At 35.2% G+C, this 24,841-nt stretch overlaps 1 protein-coding gene across 2 annotated transcripts; it reads right to left on the bottom strand.

Moving 5' to 3' along the window:
- Positions 1-1,006: 1,006 nt before the first annotated feature.
- LOC111696927 (collagen alpha-1(I) chain) lies at positions 1,007-23,409 on the bottom strand. 2 transcript variants are annotated; one of them, XM_023466718.1, is made up of 23 exons: positions 23,363-23,409; positions 23,042-23,113; positions 21,300-21,388; positions 20,508-20,600; positions 20,008-20,073; positions 17,757-17,869; positions 16,731-17,622; positions 16,269-16,467; positions 15,814-15,921; positions 14,984-15,092; positions 14,751-14,897; positions 14,590-14,688; positions 14,400-14,474; positions 14,052-14,159; positions 8,512-8,611; positions 8,277-8,449; positions 7,631-7,694; positions 6,446-7,302; positions 5,851-6,189; positions 4,623-4,677; positions 3,602-3,703; positions 1,959-2,195; positions 1,007-1,379 (listed from the first exon to the last, which is right to left on the bottom strand). In XM_023466718.1, exons 2-23 carry the CDS (start codon positions 23,068-23,070, stop codon positions 1,267-1,269), a joined length of 4,167 nt encoding a protein of 1,388 aa, XP_023322486.1. In that variant the 5' UTR covers positions 23,071-23,113; positions 23,363-23,409; the 3' UTR covers positions 1,007-1,266. The 2 variants fall into 2 exon arrangements, with proteins under 2 accessions (XP_023322486.1, XP_023322487.1); XM_023466719.1 differs by lacking the exons at positions 16,731-17,622; positions 17,757-17,869.
- Positions 23,410-24,841: the final 1,432 nt, after the last annotated feature.

Here is a 24,841-nt window from a genome sequence, read left to right on the forward strand (position 1 = left end):
GAATAATGTTAAGATGTATCTTCTTGGTCTTCCTAACAAGCTTGGGCCTCTTGGATTTATTGCTCTTCACAGCGTTCTTAAGTCCCCTGAGGATATTGTTGATATCAAGATTGGAAGCTTTGTCCCCAACTCTCCTGTCATTACTCATCAGGCTCCTAGATATATTCCAGCAACCATTGCTGATGTGATCTCTACTATCTTTTATCGACGCAGAAGAGCGATAACTTCACGCTACTAGGATACCTACCGTCTCTCCACTGTTAAAAAGTGGAGTACAAGAAGAGGAAGCTTGTCGAGCTCCGCAACTATGCCATCATCCTCATGATTGAAGGGCTTGCCAAGTTTCTGCTTGGATCTATGCATCAACATCTACTTGATTTTGTCATGGGATTAATATTTATTAAACTTTTTATGTAAAATATAGATTTAAATACTTAGTGTTTGAAGTAGGAATGTAGCTTGATGTTAAAACAAGGAATATAAGATGAAATAATAATGAACAGGATAATCTTTAATATCTATCTATTTGTCAAACATTAAAAATAAGGTCTCCGCGTAAAGTCGTCTTTAACATAGATCCCCTCTCGGTGACACACCAAACCAAACAATTTTAACCTCCTTTTCTTTGTTCTCCCTTGACTGAGTCGTAAACAACCGAGAGCATTGTGAACCCATTTTCAAAAGCTAAACAAAGAATATTTTCATATAAAGAATTAGTGACTTTCGTTAATAATTAAACTGTCATTTATTTCAGAAGTTTAAAACGTCTTTTAGTACTGTTCAATTATTGATAACCCGTTTCATCAGTTATTATATCGTAAGAATTTTTTCATTATAAACATTTATTATAATAGTTGTTAAAGTTATCTATACATGTAATTTTTTTTAAGGAAATAAAGAGAATTCTTTGTTATCGATTTTTTTGAGACGGGGGTTCAACATCTTTCATCTTGAGTATCTTGCTATACATCCGTCAACACTATTATTTTTACATTTTATACTTTAGTATAGTTTTGGACGAATTTGGCAGTTTTATTTTAATTCTTTATCACAAAATACAAAACGCTTATATTAAACTAAGAACACAATTCTATGAAATGATATAAGTACTTTTCATCATCACAAAATAATCAAGGCATTTTTTTAAGTATCTGTCATGTAAATAACTTCAAAAATTTACAATTTGTGGCAACTATTAATGATTATCGCAGTACTACTGAATTTTCTTTTTTAAGTAATTTAGAATTTGCGGAAACTAATGAGGATTCAAGGGCCCTTCTTGCTTGATTGCCTGTTTGACTGCATGGCCAATGCATCACAGAACTGACAATATCCTGGAGGTCCAACAGGACCTGGTCCACCTTCAACACCTCGTCGTCCTAAATACAAGAGCTATTTGGAGAAAACAGAAAATTGAAAATATAAAGTCAGCAGTAGTACAGTTATTAAGTTGGAGCCAAAGTTCTATGCACTGACAATTTAAAACACTTACCACTGAAATTAAAATTTATTAATTAAAAACAAAATTGTTCTAATGTTTAATAACTCCAATAATTTAAAGGATACAGAGAAGGAAGACTGCATTTTGAAAAGCACATAAGGTGCACAATCTTGTTTCGATACACTCTTTGTCATCAATCAACTAGCATAGTTTGAAATATTCAAGGTCTAATAATCAGGTTACAAATATTTGGATTGGAAATACAGAGAATGAGACGAGTAATCAGTTCTTTCATCGTACTAAAGATACTTTTAAGAAATAGTTTTGAAAATGTTTGAAAATATGGGCGAATTTTCTGTTTGCAATTGTTAGTTTCACTTTCCGAGAAGATAAAAGTTTTGTGCAAACACAATAGTTAAGAAAAGTGTAGATAACTACAGACAGAAACTAAAATAGATTTTTAAAAAATCTTTAAAAATGTCTGTCAGCATAAAGAAATTCTAAAAATAACATTGACCTGGTCTTCCCGGAGCTCCTCTCAGTCCTTGAGTTCCAGGTTCTCCTATTCCTGGTGGACCAGGGGGTCCCTCTCCACCCGGGGGTCCAGGTGGTCCCTCCTCCCCTATACCAGGTCTACCAGGATCTCCGGGCATACCTCTGTCACCTTTAATTCCTGAGGGTCCATTTGGTCCTGGAAGACCCGGTAGGCCGGGAAACCCTCTTGGACCAGTTTCTCCCTGGACACCAGGGTCTCCTAAAATGAATACATCAGAAAAGAATTGATTTTGAGTTTTAAAAAGGGGGGGGGGCTGCCTTAATTTTGGTTCAAATCTTCCAATTTTTGGCTGCACGACTAATTAGTGATCGAAATTCCTATAATAAAATCAAATTGAATTTTAATGACCTCTAATTGACCTCCACAAATAGAAAATTGTCAACTATGGCTTTATGCATATCAAACGAAAGCTAGGAACCCAGGGAATACAATAGCAGCAACAAGTCCAGTGTTTTACTTTCTAATGACCTCTTACGAGCTCTAATGGCCTAAATGACTTCCAAAAATGAAAATGTTTTAACTATGGCTGTATGCATATCAGTTAAAAGCTAGGAACCCCAGGAATACAGTAGCAGCAACAAATCCCGTGTTTGGCCTTCTAATGACCTCTAATGACCTAAATGAACTCCAAAAATGAAAATATTTTAGCTATGGCTTTATGCATATGAAACGAAAGCTAGGAACCCAGGGAATACAGGAGCAGCAACGAATCCAGTGTTTAACCTTCATCTAATGACCTCTAATGACCTATAATGACCTAAAATGACCTCTAAAATGAAATGTTTTAACTATGGCTTTATGCATATCAAACGAAAGTTAGGAACCCAGGGAATACAGGAGCAGCAACGAATTCAGTGTTTAGCCTTCTAATAACCTATAATGACCTAAAATTATCTCCAAAATAAAAATGTTTTAACTATGGTTTTATGCATATCAAACGAAAGCTAGAAACCCAGGGAATACAGTAGCAGCAACAAATCTGTTTGACCTTCTGATGACCTCTAGCGACCTCTTATTACCTAAAATGACCTCCAAATCGAAAATGTTTTAACTATGGGTTTATGCATATCAAATGAAAGCTAGAAACCTAGGGAATACAGTAGCAGCAAAAAATCCAGTGTTTGACCTTCTGATGACCTCTAATGACCTGAAATGATCTCCATAATGAAAATGTTTTAACTATGGCTTTAAGCATATCAAATGAAATGAAATGTTGCGAGTGAGGGGACCCCCAACCTTGCTTTGAATAAAATCTCCTTGAAGTAGAAACATAAAAAACAGAATAGAAAATGGGGGGGGGGGAATATTATTTTTGACCCTATTCATTCAACTACAGCCCGCTTCTTATTTCTTTGATGCTACTGTATTCTCTGGGTCCCTAGCTTTTGATTTATATATAAATAGCCATATTACAAACATTTTCATTTTGGAGGTCATTTTCGGACATTAAATGTCATTAGATGGTCAAACACTGGATTCGTTTGGATTTGAACCACACATCAAATAGGACATCTCCACCATCCCTTTTAGGTGTACCTGGTCTTTTCCTGCATTTACAATAAGTACATTTTTTTCTGTATAAATCAGGCTTAAAGTTTACTCACCCATAGGCCCTCGTGGCCCAGGACTGCCAGAAGTTCCAGGTCGTCCCATACCACGTGGTCCTGGAGGTCCTTGAAGACCAGCGGTCAGCTCAGAAAGTCGATCTAAAAATTACAAAGTCTGAAAAAGAATTTAAGTGGTTCTCTCTAAAATGAAGGAAAAAGAGCTTTGAAAAAGTACTTTAATTTTCATTTGTCTGACAATATGACTGAAATAATATTTCCAAAATTGTTTTAACCAAGCACTTGCTGTAAATTTCAAATATACATCAGCTGTTAATTTGTTTCTTTTAGGCTAACGCGAAGCAAAAGGGTAAACAAGTCGTCTTGCTAATGTCATGTTTCGTAGGGCACCCTGTACATTAAAACCAAATCTATCTATAAATTTGGCTTGTCTGTCTGTTTGTCTATTTGTCTGTCTGTCTGTTTGTTTGTATCCAAGAAACGTGAAAACGGCTGAACCGATCGGGCCCAAATTTTTTGTGGGACCTCACGTGACCACAGGGAAGGTTTATGAATAATCAAAATTTCAAATATTTGTCTCTATCAAAATTCGATCTTCATTAAGTTTTTGAAAATTTTGAAAATCCACGAAATTTTTTGTGAAAATCCGCGAATTATTTTTGTTTTGTTTTACGATGTACATAAAGAGAACATGTTCACAATTAATTTAGAAGATGGGCGCGAAGCGCTCTATACAGCTAGTATCATTAGAAATAGGGAAGAAATGACGTTTCATAAAGTTCTAACGAACTGATTATCATAAAACCCTATAAAATTTCAAAGTTGACCCACTGAAGTGGACTGACAGAAGTAGTCGCACTACATTATGAGGACAAACAAAATATCTACAGACAGGCAGGTTTAAAGATTAATTCATAATGGGTATTTTTCATTAGTTTCTGCTGTACTACTACTGTAATCCTAGGAGCAACTTCTCATTAGTTACATGCAGGTTGATTACAGAGCAGTACAAGCGTATTGTGTAATGGTTATACTGCTGTGTATAACTTAAATAGGTTACCTCTGAGTACTGAAGCACAGATCTCTCTTAAATCATCTTCAGTATATTCCCGTCCCTATATGGCATATTATTATTTCAACACTTCTTAGCATTTTTTGCAACTACTTTTGTTTTGTTTTAAAAGGGATTTTTAAGACAAATCGTAATTTCTTTGAACAAAGAAACCCATCCAAATTTTTCTTTGTTAACGTCAAGGGCGTATACTGGGGGGCAGTGCCCCTCCCCCCTTAGAACTCAGAGCTTTCACAGTTTTCAAATCTTAAACTCAAGAGTGAAGAACATAAAAAAAAATTAGTTTGCTGTTCATTCAATGCACTAAGAAGATTGTATAAGTGGACCAGAGCCACCATGACAGAAGGCCGAATGAAAAATCTATTTAGAATGCACATTCATCCTAATCGGATGGGCGCTACGAAGGCTTGAGTTTGGAGGTAGTAAAAGACCATTTTTTTTGTTTTTTTTTAAAAATTTGGATCTAATTTACTTTATTCATTGCACCGCCGTTTTGTAATCTTTCTTCTTTCTTTTTATTACAAACTAACTGAAGGGCCAGGCGTTGCCCGTGGAATTTTAAAAATCGAATTAAAACTAAAAACTTCCTCACTAAAATTCAGCCCATTTGATTCAGACGTTTGGCCAGCCATAGCAAACATATAAATGAACGAAGATTACAATTGTACTCCTGCAGCCTACGTTTTTTTCAAAACAGAAACTTTTTATAAGTCATAATTATTTTATGGACCTTTGTCCTTTTTTATCTCATAGAATTTAAGTTTAAGTTGAGTTTTTCATTTTCATAAATGTCTTTTACTATACTCTAGTTTTAATACTTACTACTTATTATTACTAACATAACGTTATAATAAAATGTCGATTTTTTAGAAATAATGCTTTTTTCTGCTAGTTTTGTTTGAAGGAGAGATAAAGTATAGTACATGCAAGGTAATTGGACTGTATGTCTACCTTTAAAGTATATTATACTTATGCCTGATATCCAATTAGCCAAATCTTTTGAATTTACAGTTTAAATTTTGGTGCTTCGCGCAAATTTCGTCCCCATAGATTTATTTCTGTATACGCCCTTGGTTAACGTGATAGTCCTAAGGCTGTTCCGATAAAGAAGAAGTGGATTGTCTCCTGCATTTCTTTTAACATGTTACCGCTGTTTTCTCAAATACTTATAAATTCACGAACTGTCCTGCTCAGGTTTAATTTAAGTTTGCATTACCGGTCTTCCATCCTTCCCAGGAATACCAGGGTTCCCTGCTCTACCCGGAAGCCCCTGTCTTCCTGGTGTACCAGGGCCTCCAGGAATACCAGGGGATCCAGACCCTCCCTCGGGTCCACGACTTCCTCCTGCACCTCTTTCTCCTGGAGGTCCCGGAGGACCCATTGGACCTGGTGGTCCAGTGTCTCCGGAGCTAACCATTCCCTGCATCTCAGTTGGTACCAAAGTAACACTCTCTCCGGGGGGTCCTGGAGGCCCAGGTGGGCCTGGCGAACCAGGTTTTCCTTCCAAACCAGGTAATCCTTGGGGTCCCATGTTTCCAGGTCGGCCCGCTGGTCCCTAATAGGAAGTATGGTTATTAATTACTAATGAAATGTTTAATAGATGATGACCAAACATTAAACCATTAGTTTTATAAATATAGAATAAATATATAGATTTTACATTGAGATCATTTTAACAAATAGCCCAGCTAAATTGTAAAATCGAAGAGTCACTGTGTGACTGTTTAGTGCGTAAATATTTTGCTTTATTTTCTTAAATTCACTTTAGTATTTGAGAAGACAAAGAGAATAACAAAAAATCGGAGATTTACCTTCAGCCCCCTAGTACCACGCTCACCAGCAGGTCCAGCGACACCAGGAGATCCGGGATCCCCTGTTAGACCTTGAGGTCCCTTCGGACCAACTGGTCCTGGTAGACCAGCATTACCCATTTGTCCTGGTGGTCCACGGTGACCTCTGGGACCCTCCGGACCAGGTAAGCCAGTATCCCCTTGTTTTCCTGGCGGCCCTTTATGGCCAGGCAAACCTGGTGGGCCAGAATTTCCTTTAGATCCAGGAGGTCCCGAAAGACCTTGAATGCCAGGGGTTCCGTCCTCTCCTGGCTTACCTCTATCTCCAGGTGATCCTGTCATTCCTGGTTTTCCATCCATGCCATCCTTACCATCCAGTCCTGCTGTTCCGGGATCCCCCTGTCGACCAGGAGGTCCAGGGTCTCCTGGTAAACCCGGAATACCTTGTTGCCCTGGTTGTCCAACCAGACCAGGAGGTCCCTGTATCCCGGGAGATCCTGGTTTACCAGCAATACCTTCTTCACCCTTTTGACCGTTTTGACCGGGCATTCCACGGTCCCCTTGCCTTCCTTCTTTGCCTTGGGGACCAAGAGATCCTCTCTCTCCTGGTACACCTGACTCTCCTCTTTGACCTTGTTCACCACTAGCTCCTCGTTCACCTTTAGGTCCTGGTAATCCAGGAATCCCAGGAGCTCCGTCCAGGCCAGGTGGTCCAGAGGGTCCAGGAACCTTTTCACCTTCAACCATCGCTCCGGGAGGACCTGGTGGTCCAGCTGGTCCAGTTCTTCCCAGTACTCCATCTCGACCGGGAGGTCCAGGCTGACCAGCATCTCCTTTAGGACCACGCTGTCCATTTAATCCGTCCTTGCCAGGTAGACCTTGAAGTCAATATTTTTATAAGTCAAAACTGTTTTCACTTCCAAGCCACACATTAGTTTTTATTGTCTTCCCACAGCCATGAGCCACAACTATTCGGTCTTTCATGTCGCAAAATTTTCTTTGTCCAGCAATTATTAGTTTTACCATTTACAATTGTAATTGCCGGAAAACAAGAATGTTGTGGCATGGAAGACCGAGAAGTGGTTCATGGCTGCCGGAAAATAAAAAGTTAATATTTGGCATAAAAGGGTAAATAATTGTGGCTCATGGCCGCCTGCTTCCCACCGCTTGTTGAAAATTAAAAACTTATATTTATTAAATAATTACCTCCTAATCCTCTCTCTCCACTATCTCCTCTTTCTCCCTTCTTTCCGTCTAAACCCGGCAAACCCTAGAATTTTCATTTTGAAATATCTAATAAAAAATGTTAAAAATATTTCTAACCTCAAAATTTTTTTATTTTGAAACAAAAATCTGTGCGCCTTTTGTTTCACTAAAGAACTAATTAATCGGCAGAGTACAGGGCTACCCACAAAGGATGAGACTTCAGAGACGAGACGATTGTACGGAATTTGTTTTTGAATTCATGATTCACTGCAATTGTAAACTTATTTGTTTTTATGCCAAATCATTAAATAAGCCATTTGGTTAACATATCTAAGGCAGAATACTTAATTTTAACCTTGGGATCGTCATATTTTAAGAGTTTCTTTACAGTCTCATCCTTTGTGGGTAAACAAGTATTTCCAGGAGCTACTTAATGCTTAGAAGTGCATATGATTTCACAGACCTTTGATTAATGGACTATAATGGAAAAAGAACTACATCATGTAATTCTGAAGATTTGTTATAGGGGACTTCATACACTTAGTAAAAATGATCAAACCAGAGACTAAAAGAGTTGAGAATTGACTCCAAACTCTGCATCTGTTGGTATGTAGCAACAAGCTATGTACGTTTTATTTAACCTTACCGGTGTTCCACTATTTCCTGGTGGTCCTGGTGGGCCTACTGGTCCAATAACTTGAGATATGTCTCCTGGTGGACCACGGTCTCCAGGACTACCAGGAGGACCCGGTAGTCCAGGTATTCCTGATTCTCCCTTTCCTCCTTTTGGTCCAATAGCTCCAGGTAGACCAACCATGCCTAAATTTTTTTTTTTTCATCTTCATCTTTCATACTCAGGGAGACTTTGAGGTTTTGTTTACCTAATGGGCCTTCAGGCCCTGAAGGTCCACGATCTCCCTTTAGTCCTTCAGGCCCCGCAGGTCCACGAAGTCCAGGAGCACCTTGAGGTCCAGATCGCCCCTTAACATTAAACAATAATTAATATACTTCATATATTCAATCTAGTGAGACCTTCTTTTCGTGTTACAGGGCAGTTTACTTTAATATGCTTGGCGGTTTTCAGTAACACAGACCAGAATCAGAAAGAGAAAATGCATTCCTACTGAACATCGTTATATTGTGTTAAAAAGTGCTTCTTATAGTTATAGGTACAAAGTTCAAATAGTTTTTAAATCTAGGAGCCAAATTTTGTATTCTTATAAATATTTCTATAAAAAAATCTTAATTTTGAGTGATTAAGTGGAACGGCACGCAAAGTTGTTTGCTCTATTCTTGAAAATCAAAATTTAAGGCTCTAGAACTTGGTCTAGAAGGTGTCTGCTCCCTCTTCTTGTGCCTCTATTTTTTCCAGGGGGGGAGTATCCACCCCCCCCCTTTAAGTAGTCTCTGCAAAGAGGTCAGACTTGCTCAGTCTACATGGAATTTAAAACTGCTTAAATTTTGACGTTACAAGTGTTCCCAAGGGACAATTGTCCCTTCATACGAGAGGCATTATCAACTCTTAACACATGTGATTTGTGGTTTTCAAATCTTTGGAAAAGTACCCTTTCTTCCTATTCTTATCTATTGGCTCCATAACTTGAATATTACCCTAATCATTAATAATCTTGTGAACCTCGGAATTTTGTGGGATCCTACAAAATCATGCAAACCATTTACAAATGTGATCTGTATCATGTATCAATTACATTCTAGATTGTATGGGAAGATGTTCCGTATCCAAGTTTAACCACAAACGTTTCCCCATCGGGCCATCTAACATGTACGTGCTGGTAGACAACAAGCAGAAAGAAAACTGTGAAATAAATTCTTCTATTAATGTATAAAATATATTTTGAATATTTCTTCTGCCACTTATCTATAAAATAAAGCTTTTCGCTCATATTTGTATAAATATCTTCCTTAAATAAGTCTAGAACATATTCTACTGTTTATTAAGATTGGTTATTGCTGGACACTGTGTTTCATGTTAGACATATATATATATATATATATATATATGTACAGTGATAACCAGAAAACAATGGAATAGAAAGACAACATTATAGCAATACTTAAGCGTTTTAATGTTGTTACAAAGCAAATATTTTTACTAGTAACTTAGCAAAGCACAATTTAAGTGAAAAGGGTCTATTTACACTTGCTATGTCTAATGTTCATTGAACAAGTTAAAGTCCTAACTTTAGTTTAAAAGTAGTCTTCCTATTTCAGAGTTTTCTGGTTTTCACTGTATATCACTGTATATATATACATAAAAATATATATTAGCTACAGGGTGTTTCACGAAACATGACAGTATCAAGACGGTTTGAAGGTCGTCTTTGATCTTTGACATAATATGCAGCCTTTCTTTGTTAAACTAATCTTAAAAGTAAAATTCTAGAGTTAAAAATCACAAAACACCACCAATATTGGCATTTCAAAAATGTGGTCTGCCTTTTCTGTGGTTTTAATTTTAACGGAGATATGAAGAATTTCGTTCAGAATTCGACTAATTTCGTTTTGTTTAATAAAATAGAAATCTGAAAGAAATTCTTAATATCTCAGGTAATATTGACAGCACAAGAAAGGGCGGACCACATTTTGGAAATGCCAGGACTAGGAGAATTTTATAGTTTTTGTTTCAATAATCATTCACGTTAAAGTAGGTTGACGACTATATGTCACAAATAAATTCAATGTCAAAGACGACTTACAAGTCGTCTTGTTACTGCCATGTTTCGTGTGACACCGGCCTGTAACAAAATCTATTTTTTTCAAGATGGAAATTTATTTTCAATTTTTGTTTTAAATTCCACGGGCAAATTCCACTTCAGTTAGTAGAAAATACATATAAAAAATACTTAACATTATTTGGGTTGTGGATGTAGAAGGCAATAAAAAGATAAAAACCCTTAATATTTTTTACAATTTTTCTTCCTTTGTCAATTTCTTCCCATGATATAAATACAAAAGATTAATGAAACAACAACATAAAACTGCATTGAGGTTAGATATTTTTATTCAGAAACAGATTTCAGTTAACCTGAAAATATGTGACAATTCTCTTTCAGTTTCATCCTGGTCCCCTACATCAGACCTCTCCAATACATGATGATAACATATAAGGAATATGTATGCTTGAAATCAATTATTTAGGGAACCTCGCGTAAATATGAACACACAAGAAGAGGGTGTCCCATTAAACATGACAATTAGGAGATGATTTGAAGATCGTCTTGAGTCATTTGTGACATTCATTTGTCAACCTTTTTACAAGGATGATTCTTGAAACAATAATCTCAAAATACGCGTAGTCCTGGAATTTTCAAAATTGGGCCTGCCCTTTTCAGGCTTTTAAAATTATCGGAAATTTCAAAAGTTTAGAAATTCAGATTTAGAAAATTTGGTTTTTTTAGATCATTTGTTATCTGAAGTGGGGGCAGTTTTTCTTTTATACACACATATAGGCTTTGCAAATTTTACAATAGTATTTAAACATTTGAATGCGAGAGGTTCAAGGACTTAAAAAATATCTTTAATTTTTATATTCCGCACAATTTTGCTTTTACAATACAAATTTAGCCGAATTTGTGCAAGTTTGCAATTTTTTGCAGATTACTTTTGTAGAAGTTTATGAAACTAGCCTTATAGGGCGCTTCGCGCCCATCTTCTAAATTAATTGTGAACATGTTCTCTTTGTGTACATCGTAAAACAAAACAAAAATAATTTGCGGATTTTCACAAAAAATTTCGTGGATTTTCAAAATTTTCAAAAATTAAATGAAGATCGAATTTTGATGGAGACAAATATTTAAAATTTCAATCATTGATAAACCTTCCCTGGGGTCCCTAGATGTCCCACAAAAAATTTGGGCCCGATCGGTTCAGCCGTGTTGACGTTTATTGGATACAAACAGACAAACAGACAAGCCAAATTTATATATAGATGCTATGGATTAGTACAGATAATATTGGTCTCTGGTCTCAACTGTCATGTTTCGTGGGACACTCATTATTTGATTAATGCATCTGTGTAGTGTGGATTGCCGTGAATCACAGTGATATTACGGACATGCCAATAGCAATGGAAGTCAGTGCAGAGAGCGTGCAGGTAGTGCAGGAAGTGCATGGAGTGCAGGGAGTGCAGGTAGTGCAGGTAGAGCAGGAAGTGCAGGGAGTGCAGGTTTATAAATCTAACGATGAAACATAACAAATTAAGGAGTGCTGGGATACCTACTCTTGAACCTCGTACTCCCTTTGAACCAGGCCATCCTGGAATACCAATCTCTCCAGGTTCTCCCTTGAACCTATCCTGAAACCATCCCAGTAGATAATCTCCCTATAGCTAATACTCCCCTAGTTATTTTTTTAGCTGGTACTCACCGTAATAGTCTCTTCTTGTTTAAAGTCTCCTAGCAGATATTTAAAAGTATCTACTAGGAAAGTTTAAATGGCTGCAAGGTTGCACTACACCAAAAAAGATATACTTGGAGGCACAACAATCTTATTAAATATATCACTGGATTAAATGATATTGGCCGATTTTTGATGTATGCCGACATACAGGGGTAGGTACTGGCCCCCCCCCCCCCCCCTCCTTGTGACCGCAGAGAAACCAGATCTAGTAATAATCGATAGAATGTAGGAAAAGATATTTTTGAGCTTACTGTCCTGCATGGAAACAAATATCAAAAATGCCAACGCTCAAAAGATGAACAAGTATGAACATTTTATCACTGATATAACAACTAGGGATGTGTCTGTTCACCCTTTTGAAATCGACTCAAGAGGATATATCTCACCATCAAATAAAGCAAATCTAAAGAAACTAAGAAACTGAATAAGTTCTGCAAACCCATTGTTGGTTTCAAAGCAATGCGCGAAAATCTATCAAGCCTTACAGTTCTGTCATCATACCACATTTTTAGAAAACGAAAAACGTTAGACTGGGACCAAAAAACTCCATTTCTGAAAAACACCTCTGAATAACTAAACTATACTCGTGCTAAAAGTCTTGTATTGCACCTTTTTTTGGCAAACCCTGTCAATTATAAAATGCGATATCTAGAGAAAAGAGTATTAGTTTGTAAACTTTTATATTGTTTAATGTAATTTTGCTTTAGACAAATATAAATGATGAATAATATCCTGGTAGATATTTAAAAGTATCTACTAGGAAAGTAGACATAGTAGATACTCTCCTAATATATAGATACCATTCTTGTAGAAACTCTCCTAGAAAAAACTATCCTACTAGATACTTTCCTAGAAGATAACACCCTATACTCATACTATCCAAGTGTACGTACACGTATTTTCATTAGTATCCTAGTAGATACATACTACTTTTAGCAAAATATTGTCCTTTCTATTCTTTTCTTTGATGTAGATAATATACATTATATAACTTTTAAGGAGAACTGAGGAACCAGATAATATGTTTCTCGTTATCAAGGACATAAAAGTTTAAATAATGCTTTAATGTGTGAAATAAAAGCATGCTACGCCATTAAACGTAGGCGGATTTTTGGTAACTTAATTTGGTAACTAACATTTTGGTAACCAACAATTTGGTAACTAACAATTAGGTAACTAACAATTTGGTAACTTAAAAATTTGGTAACCCGACTATTTGGCAACTAACAATTTGTATAATTGAAACTTACATTTCAAAATCATTGTTTGGTATATTTATTTTCTGTGGACTAATGTTTTGTTAACGTAATTTTCCACTTTTTTCTGTATTTTTTCACAATTGTCGCCCTCTTTCCCACTTATCTCTGCGGACCACTGTATTTTTTAACAAAGGTCGTCTATGTTTTTCGCTATTTTCTGCGGACCACTGTACTTTTTAGTCAAATAAATATGACCACAGCGCTCGGTCCCCTAGCCCCACATATCAGTTATCATTGTATTATTTTTTATTTAAACGGCCGCAGCGCTCGGCCCCCTAGCCTGTCCTAGCCGCAGCGCTTGGCCTAGAAATTGTCTTAACCTAACCTAACTCCCCATATCGGATATCATTGTATTTTTTGTTTATAAATAAGGCTGCAGCGCTCGGTCCCTAAACCTGTCCTAGCCGCAGTGCTCGGCCCAGAAATTGTCTTAATCATACCTAACCCTACATATCGAATATCATTGTATTTGTTTGGATAAATATGACCACAGTTCTCAGTCCCCTAGCCTGTCCTAGCCGCAGCACTCGACCCAGAAACCATCTTAACCTAACCTAACCAAATTGTGAGGTTACCAAATTATTAGTTACCAAATTGTCCAGTTACCAAATTATTAGTTACCAAATTGTTAGTTACTAAAATGTTAGTTATCAAATTATTAGTTACCAAAAAATCCGCCCATCCATTAAACGCCTATCAATCATGAAGAAACCCTTTATAAGCAAAAAACATAGTGTACTTACTATTTCTCCCGGCGTTCCCGGAAAGCCCTGTTTTCCAGGCTCTCCAGGGGGCCCTATTCTTCCTGTCGGTCCTCTTTCTCCGGGCTGGCCAGTTCTACCTGGTAACCCCTGTTCATCACAAACATTTTCTGTGACAATATTATTCGTTATTAAACTCCTCTTATTGCTACAATGAGAGCCATAAACGTTGGAATACGAAGACGACTTTTTGACTTAATAAGTTGTTTAATAAGTTACTAGTCAAACTTTTTGCTGTAACAGCATCAAATACACTTAAACATGGCTTTAATGGCGTCTTCTTATTCCACAGTTTTCTGGTTCTAACTGTACTTAGCAGCAACTTAATACCTGAACTCCATCGTTTCCCGGTGGACCACCAGGACAGGTGACCTCGCACTGAGGCTGCTGAGGCTTTTCACGCGCCTAAATAAAACACAAATGAATAATTAAAGCATCGTTCTATTTATTCAATTCTTTATTTGAATGAATATTTCACTAAGTTTCTTTAAAAACTGGATTTCGTAAAGTAAATACTAACTGGTAACTCGTCACAAGTTTCCCTTTCAACACTTTCAGGATCACACGCCATAACCATCCACTGTAAATCTATACCGTGAGTAGAGCTGGTGTCTGCCTCCTAAAAAGTAAATTTTTAAAAAGAATATGTCGAAAGGTCAAAGTAAAAAATTCTCCTTTTACCTTTGCAATGAGAATTTGTCCGTTAAGATCTATTTTAGTTTGAACAGGTTGCAAGGGTTGTTCTCCGACAGGTTCACAATTCACGTAGAGAACAACCTTGTCTCGAAATACACCGAAGTGAAGTTTGTGCCACTCAGAGTTAAATACCTGATAATTAAAGTATTCTAGTAAGAAAATAAATTATTGATTATTGAAAACTCTCTGATAAAAATTAGATATTTTAAATGTCTAACCTCAGGTTTTTGCCAGGATAGGGTTTGTATATCACCGTTAAAATTTAGAATAGAGAACTCAATAGTGTTGAGCCCAGGATTGAGTCCAACAGAAAACTGAGATACACCCCTTCAATCATATTCTATATTTTTTCTAGCTTATTGGAGAAGGCTAGGGGGGTGAAATCGAATTAAGCCAATTTCATATGTATATGATATATATATTTCAAACTATAAATTCTTCTAGATCATATATAGTCATAAGTTGAAATACTTAAAACCATCAAATTGCTAAGATAAACAGGGTGACCCAAAAATCAGGGATTATGGTTTTTCAGCCCTGTTAATTGTTTAAAAATGCTCAAAAATGGACTCTAGTGACTGCATGCACTTAAAAGTCAAAATTAAAGGACTAGAAGGTGCCTACTCTTTCTTCTTGCGTCCCCCTTCCCCACCATGCATAGGCCGGTTCATCTTGTGAGTAGTTTTAATTTTTATAAGTTTTGTATTCAGATCCTCCCATTTGGTCCTTGGAAATAGACAATTTTTTGTGCATGGCATCAAATTGGGGCCTCTGTAAGAAATCATTTGAAACAAAGTAACTTAAGAAGATATTCATTAATTTTCTTTCTGCAATTTAGATTAAAAAAAAAATAAAAATAATGATTAAAATATAAAAAAGTTATTATTTGTTAAAGGAAAACAGAGAGGTTTTCGAGCATTGGACATAATTTTACGTCAAAATGAAGGATCGGAATACAAAATTTACATTAACTAAAATTAAAAACACTTTTTCGAGTCATTTTCTTTTTGCATAAATACTGTAGCGGCTGCATTAATATAAAACATTCCTGGTTGTGGATATCCTAATTAGGTTCCAACGTTGGTTTGTTGGATTTCGGTTTCTGAAAGTTGTGATAAAGCTAAACTGCTCAGGTAGACCTTGGTTGAATATTCTCCTGAAAAAATAAGAAAATTAAGACAACTCTGAAAGTTATTCATTACATTTTAAGGCAGCCTCGACTTTAAAGTTTCCCAACGCCTTGGCCTTTGGTTTTACCTCACCAACTCACCTTTACTTTTTTAATTGTAACGCGCTTGTTCCTAACTAAAGTTTTAAGGGAGTATTTGGCAAAATACTGACAGATTTTTACGTGAGAGCGTGCACATTTTAGTTCGCAGTGTTAGAGTGGATCGTTTTATGATTCCTTTAGTTACAATATTGATGACAATGTCTCTTTTCTCCAGTTTTCACAGAAATTGATTTATTATGAAGCTAAAGAAATATAATTGATGAAGCACTTACAGAGTGGGCATAACCAGGTTTGCAGTGGAATCTATCCTGTAAGCTGTTTGCATACGATTCGAACCACGAACTCTGCTCACACCAGGATATCCGTCCAAGTTCACATCGAGCTCAAACTTTCGAATAAAGTCAAATGACTGTAGGTCGTCATCTCCTGGCTTGTAATCAGCACATGGATACTTCGCATCTTCAACCACAGCTGAAACATTTTGTGTTTATTAACCCATGCAAATCATAGGAGGGAATAAGATTGGCAAAACGATTGATTTGTATACGAGATTTGTGAGAAGTGTTTGTTCTCATATTCTTTAAAAAAAATTAGATTTCTTTTAAAAAATAACTATTGGTGGTCGGTGGAAAAATATAAAACTTGCTACAAAATTCAGAGAAACTAACAGTTTTATAACAGTGATAAATTGTTTGTGTCTTTTGTTTCAATGGATAAAATGTTTAGCAGCTTACTTGGTCTTTTATCAACATAACCTGGAGCGGGAGTAATTGGTGGTAAAACCGGACGTGGTCTTCTGGAGGGAATAGGTAGAATTGTTGTTGTTGTTGGAACGGTAGGGAATATTGTGGTACGGGGTTCAGCCTCGGACAGGAAGAAGCTTGCATCATTGTTGTCTTGATACGACTGAACGGTCTCAAGCTTGAGCTGTCGGTTAGATTGGCGAATCCATTGATCAGGTTGACCTGCAGACTCAAACGAAGTATACCCTGCGAAAAAACGTCCATCCCTAGCATTGAAACTGCATTCCTTTCTAAACTCCAGATTGTTCATATCTCCTCTCTCTACCCAAAGACTTGTTCCTCTACTCCGCATGTAATATCCAGGTATGGATGAAGATTCGAATGACACTGTTTCATCACCCCATAATCCAGAAACCATTCTAAAAACATGTCCTTCAAGTTCCAACTTTCCCTCACCATCTCTCTGATTTCCATCATTCCACGCCCAGAAATGTTGAGGCACAGCTTTACTCTCAACTAAAATTGTTTTCCCCAAAAACTGTCTCCAAACTTCCTCCACTCTCTCCATCTCACCATCAGAAAGGTTTGCCATGATAAAGCTCGCATCATTTTTGTCTGTGTTGGAACTGATGAATGAAAGCTCTAGCCTACGGTTATTATGCCGGATAAACCATCCTGGTTTTAAAACAGATTCAAACGAAATAAAACTTTTGAAAAAATGATCCATCCGTGAAAACCATGAACAATCTATTTTAAACTGTTCATCTCCTTCATCCCCCTCCTCAATATATATCTTCCCGTCCCGGTTTCTCAGAAATCGACCGGGATTAGAAATGGATTCAAACGAAATTGTCCCCTCCCCAAATAGACCAGGGCTGATCACCTGAGCAGTGTCAAAGTCACAACAACAAAAATGGTAATAACAATTGTGGTACTTTTTAAAGAACGGAAGAAAATAGCAGGTATATTACAGTTGAAAAAAAATTAGTTAAAAATAATGTTAATTTGACAGAGTTCCTTGAATAATTCTGGTTGGTTCATGAGATATCCTTCAATACCCTCATCTATGGCCCAGTGATATCCCGGACGGTTTTTACTGGATACTCGAACTGTCATCTCATCGCCAGGAACTGGAATATCCGCCACAGGTATGAAAAGGACAAAAGGGATGCAAAACGAATTCAAAGCACTAATTAAGACTGGGAAACGTCTCAAATAATGTTGAACAATTAAGGTCTGTCGAAAAGATAAAAAAGGGATATCGATAAAACAGCTTTTCAAAATTTAAACTTAAATTAAATAGCTAGAAAAGCTAAAAAGTTATGTATGAAATTGAATTAAAATGGTTTGAAACGTACATATACTAAATGGAGTTTAAGGTATGTGTCAAAAGTAAAAAGATTCTATAATTAACGGAAATAAAATAAAAAAAGATGGAAAAATGTAATAAATAAAAATAAAAATAACAAGGAGTTAAAAATTAACAAAGTTGCATCAATTGTTGAATTAAATTAGTAGAACGAAGAGTCGAATATAGAAATAAAAATAAAGGAAATTTTAGAATGAAAAGAATCAGAGGATCAAGGGAGGATTGAAGTAAGACATAAGAAAGAAATAATACGCTCAAAATAACATATAATTGAAACCCAAGTATGAAACTTTTTTTAAGATGCAATGTTAAAAATGTCTAAGGGATTAAAATGAAAGATAAAAAAGGGTTGCGTCCAGAATACATCATCATCTCTTTAACCGTTTTCTCTATGGCCATTTGCCCTATTGTCAATTGCACTGTAGACCATTTGCTCAATATGCTATTTTCTCTATATGACCTTTAGCAATATCAATTATCTAAATATATCTATTTTTTGCCTACGGCAGGTGCTGGAAATTCAATAATGGTGTTCCCGTACAGAGGGTATAAACTTGGGTTTTCCGAATTTATGGAGACTGCAATGTTTTTCTCCCTCCTCGGCTTAACGTCATTGTTTTTTTAGTCTATCCTAACCCTTCTAGCCAGTACCACAGTGTTGTACCTCTGTTGTAGCGTGCGGCCCCTCAGAACTTCAGAAGGCCTAACCTAACTCACAGCAGGAGTTGTAACCTTTGGACATTTATTGATAACAAAGAGCCTCATTTGCGGTCTAATTAACCTTCGAGAAAAATTAGTGGCCCAACCCGTCGGCACCCCAAGAAATAATGTAATGTAACCATTAGATTATGGGGTGTAAGTTTTATATAATGAAAATATGCAAACGTCATGGTGAATGAGGTATGGAGTTATGGAGTAATGGTCAAAATCAGTAGAGCAAATGGCCATAAAGAAATTGCAAAAAAGCACACTTTTTTAAAATCAGAAAAACAACAAATGAATCGAGTCTTTGTCACACACTCTGATTTTATAATCCCAATATCTTTGCAACCTATAAACATGTAGAACTTAGATATTTCAAAATATAACTTCTGTTGGATCAAATAGTCTAAGTTTGAAAAATCAAAGATTTACACCATCAGGTTGCAAAGTTATAGGGCATGGAAAATTTGAGTTTGTGGCAAAAACTCAATTCCTTATAAGAACACACTTTTTATGCTGCATTTATTGCTTATTTGCTGTTGATCCAAGTGTGGTCTTTACAAACTAGTTTATGAATGTTTTCAGGTCAATGAGAAACAAATGTCTAGATGCTTTAAATCAACATTCAGATAGCTTTAGTTTAACAGAAATAAGAAGCATTGATAGGAAAATTAAGTAATTTTTACAATATTATATGCATGAAAGCGCTGAAATAAGAAGCAAGACCTTCAATGTATTTCAAAAAATGTCATAAAACTATTCTACTACAGTCGTCGTCATACAACAATACAATGAAGACGACTTTATATTTCAATTTAAGCATCTTGGACACATAAAAATGAAAACAATTAGAATCTGGCAATAAATAGATTCTTTTTATGTTTACTTATAATCTTGCAATTTAAAAAAAAGGGTTGTTAGAAATCAAAAACTAAGAAGAAAATTTGTCTTCATTGTATTGATATAAATGCCGACCGCTGTAGATTTAAAGTTTCTTAAAGTAAAACTATCGGGTTTTGCTTCTTTTATGCAAAAGACACAAACAAAGAAGAAAAGAAGAGATACAATGATAAATATTTACTGTCATAATTCTTGGAGAGAATTATGGAAAATATTTATGGAAATAAGAAATATTTAGCAAAAGCAATGTTAATGATTTAAATTTCATAAGTTTTAATTTAATAAGGTTAATCTTACTTGTTGGGGATATGAGAGATTGGTCTCCTCTACTTGGGCCTTCAGAAACTCCTAACTCAGTTCCAACTACAAAGCAATTACAAAAATACATTTGGTAAAAATATTCTCTAAATAGAAAATAAAATATTTACAAGAAAAATTAACAAGAAGAATGACTAAGCATAAGTTAGATTTATAGTTATTATTACTTTTAAGAAGAAATATTAACAAATACTTTTAAAAGAGGTTTATATTTTGTACATTTTTTCAACATTTTCCTACCCATTTTCAAACTATCAACTGAACAAGAAAAACTGCAAATGTGTGTTTTTCGACACCATTTTAATAATAAAAGTTTATAAAAATATGTAACAAAATTAATTTAAAAAATAAAATATATCTGTAAAAAGCTAGATATGTAAAATGGCATACATAGAGGACAATTTAGTTTAACCAAAATTAAGTTTGAGCTGTTGAGCTGAATCTCTTTTGGTTTTGGTAAACTCCTTTAACTCAGTCACCTGGTTTTATCTCTCCCTCTGCATAATATTCCCCGAGATCATCGTAGTTATAATTATTATAATCGTAATCAGTATACGCATACTCTTCAACCTCTAAAAATAAAAGGAACTGAGTTTTTCCAATATCTTTGCAACCCAATGTCGTAGGCCTTTGATATTTTAAACTATAAATTCTGTTTAATCTAATCATCTAATTTTGAAATTTTAAAGGTTTATACCATCAAATTGCAAAGATATAAGGCTAAGAAAATTTGAGTTTGCGGCAAGGACTCAATTCCTTTGTAAAGATCTTTATTCTGGTATTGATCTTTCTCTAATCTTTATTCAAGTATTGATATTTGTTCTAGGGACCAAGCTTAATAATTAGCAAGAAGTAGTTTATTGCATAGACCCAGTTGAACTACTTCTCCTCAAATAGAACCGGGGAAAAAAGTGGTTTAACTATGTCTATGCGGCTCAGCTATTTCTCCCTATTCATGTAACCGTGTTTTGACTTTGCACAAAAGATTCTTATATATTAATCTTGCACAGTTTTCAATCCTTGCCAATATGTTGTCCAATTTATAAATTACTAGCTATTTTCTTTTCTTAAATTGTCAAACAATAAAAAAAGAAAATTTTTTAAGTCAATTTTTAAAATGCATAACCTTTCATGGAGTCATGGGAGGACCAACAAAAAAATTGGGCTGGATCAGTTTAGCCGTTTTGACGTTTATTGGCTACAAACAACCAACCAAACAGACAGACAAGCAAAGTATATGATATAGACTATGTTTGACGTATTAAACTTACGTGGATCAGGAGCTCTTCTATCTCTATTCTGTTTTCTCCCCTGCCTCCTACAGCTAGCATGTTCCAGTGTGAGGATGAAAAACGAAACCCTAAATCAGTTAGATGAACTGTCTTGCAACCTCTATACTAGGAGAAAGAGGGGAATAAAAATGCTTAAGATATAAAGCGATAAGTTCTTTTGAGTCTGATTCGAAACTTAGGTCCAGATATATCCTTCATGTGTGCAGTTATCCTTCATGTGCAGTTATCCTTCATGTGTGCAGTTATCCTTCATGTGTGCAGTTATCTTTCATGTGTGCAGTTATCCTTCATGTGTGCAGTTATCCTTCATGTGTGCAGTTATCCTTCATGTGTGTGTGCAGTTATCCTTCATGTGTGCAGTTATCCTTTTTGTGCAGTGTGTGCAGTTATCCTTCATGTGTGCAGTTATCCTTCATGTGTGCAGTTATCCTTCATGTGTGCAGCTATCCTTCATGTGTGCAGTTATCCTTCATGTGTGCAGTTATCCTTCATGTGTGCAGTTATCCTTCATGTGTGCAGTTATCCTTCATGTGTGCAGTTATCCTTCGTGTGTGCAGTTATCCTTCATGTGCAGAAAGTTAAAATATAATTCAATGTTAACACATGTGTGCAGAAAGTTAAACTATGTTTTAATGTTAACAACATATCTTGTAGAGTGTACACAACTCCTAATCAATGTTGAAGTTTAAAAGAGTTGTTTATTTTCGATATATTTTAGATACGGCCTGAAATATGATATGCATAGGCTGTATGATGTAGTTCTTTAATAGTAGGATGATCGATTAGATTAGAAAATGAATATGCTTTAAATTCACAGTTCACAGATTATGAAGGGCTCTAAATTAAATAAAAGAAAAAAGGGCGAATAACCTAAAACCAACTTTAAAAACTGTTATTTGAAATTTTCAATAGTTTATATATGTAAAATAAGGAATGAAAATTAACAAAAACAAATTACAAATCCAATTTACCCGATCAACATAATTACCTAATACATTTGAAGATTCAATAAGTTAATTTAGTTAATTGATTTAAATAATGAATTTGACATTTTTAATGAATTTTTACAGTCATAACCAGAAATCTGTGAAATAGGAAGACGACTTTTAAACTCAAGTTAGGATTAAAACTAGTTCAATGAACATTAGACATATCAAGTTACAGTGTAAATAGACCTTTTTCACTTAAATTGTGTTTTGCTAGTAAAAATATTTGCTTTGTAACAACATCAAAACACTTGAATATTGATATAATGTCGTCTTTCTATTCCATTGTTTTCTGGTTATCATTGTATGAGAAAACAATTTTAAAGGGCATTTTCGTTCAGGTCATTTATTTAATACTATTTTCGTTGTATCTTTCATCCTGTGATGCTTTTATTCATATCATAAATTTCCTTAGGGGGGTGCTCCCCCCTTGCCGCCCCACCCCTCCAGGAGCTCAGGTGGGGCGGGCGTGGGCCCTGCCCCCCCCCCCTCTAGTCCGCCCTTGTCTATATTATGCATTCCATGTATGAAGATCCTATTAAAAATATTTCACATGTTTTTAGTAAATTTATCCAATCGATAAAGTAGGTCACGGAGCTAAGGTCTTGAATAGCAAAAGCAAAAATATGAAATATGAAACATATGTCAACCATGCGGCGGCGTCTAGAAAACATATCCTTCCTTCCAACAGTTTTGAGATGTTTTTGCAAAACAGATGATTTTTGTTTTGTTTACCTGACTATCCATTTCATCTTCCCAGCCATTAAGAACTGGGGGGAAGAGTAAATACTACCCTGCCATACAAATCTATAAATCAAAAATCTATTTAAAATATACAAAAATTATCAAATTATAACAAAATCTAAATGTTTCAAGCAGATTCCTTTTGAACTTGTTTTCTCTACAATGGAGCTGATCGCTCGCCACAATTCAGATTGCAAAGCTAGATAAAAGGATTAGAAAATTAGAGTGTTCATTTTCTACTAAATTTCAGAGATGATTTTGTTTGAGATAACTTTCATATTCTGTGAAATTCTTTATTCATATTCTGTTTACTCTGGTGTGCCTGATTAGAGGAGAGCTCCGCAAACTAGTGTTCCCTCTTATAGAGCAGATTTAGAACGGATAAATACAGTCTGGGAAATTATCATTCGCCCAAACATTGCACAAAATTAACAAATTATGCTTTTATTTTCATTTCATGTGAATTCATTAAGAATTATTTAGAAATTAATTGCAAATTTCTGAAAAAAGTCTGTGTTTTTGTTTTAGCATATTTTGTTATTTTCCTAGACTGTGAGTAGGGGATAAGTCAGGGTGAAGAAACATGTGTTGCTCCAAATTCATAACTTGGCATTTAAAAAGAAATAACAAGAATATTTAGGATAATTCTTCATTTTATCAAGATTCTCAAGATGCTTCAATTTCAAAGTCAATGATAAATAACATTGGAATAGTTACGAAGATAAACAGTGTTATTTTTAATTTTTTTTCTTCTTCATGCAGGGATGAAACATGTTTTAAAAAGTTAATAATAAATGTGCTTTGCTCAATTACCTGGACCTCTTCCCCTACTACAATGTTTGTATAATTTATTACGAAAAAACTAAATCTTCTTTCTTGTATTCGAAGTGAACTGCAGAAAGAAAACAAAAAATAGACTTTTGTTTGCTACTAAAGCAGATAAAGAAAATGAGTTTCTGAAACAAACTAAAATTCCTATTAGTTCTAGGTTAAAAATTTAAATTATCCAAAACCGAGTTCATTTTGTTTTCTTTCCGATCCCTCGTAATTTTTAAGATTACAAAAGATGAAAAAGTTTTCTTGTAGTTTGAAATATGTTCGCTTAATTGCTTTTAAATCACGATTCAAGATTCTTTTAGAAGCGTGCAAAGAAGTTACTTCTACTTTAAAAATGTTTTAATTGTCGACATTAACCAGACATTGTTTGATAAGAACACTTATCTTCCTTGTAAAAGTAACGTTTTGAATTCATGTTTATGGGTTTAAAGGGTCTTTAAGATTTTTCTCTTTTTCATGAATCATGAATTAGAGACTCAACTTTTTTCAAATCTAAGCTTTCAATCTAATTCCATATTTCAGAGACAAACATCATTCCTCGTCCAAAACTAATAAAATATATCTAGGATGTTTGAGATATAATAGTATTAGTCGAAATGGTCAGTCTAGCGGGGTCAGCCTAGTCACCTGACCGTGTCTTAAAGCAATTTGCGTCATCTGTTTTTTCTTCAGGGGCAAATATGGACCTTAAAACTTCAGTTTAAAAAAAAGTGGCCTACCACAGGAGAAAACATTAGAATATGTATGCGATATTCTGTGTTTCACGGCAATATGTTAGTTAATTCCATTAATTCCTACTTTGTTCAGACAATAAAACAGAGTATACACTAATCACCATGCGTTATTATTTAAAAATAGGAATTTTTTTTTAAATGTAAAAATAGTTTAGTTTAAGCTAGAATAAAATAGTTTACGAATTAGAGATCGATAAAAGATCTGAACATGATCGTTTTA

This window comes from Eurytemora carolleeae, unplaced genomic scaffold (assembly GCF_000591075.1).
Source record: "Eurytemora carolleeae unplaced genomic scaffold, Eaff_2.0 scaffold244, whole genome shotgun sequence".
NCBI lineage: Eukaryota > Metazoa > Arthropoda > Copepoda > Calanoida > Temoridae > Eurytemora > Eurytemora carolleeae.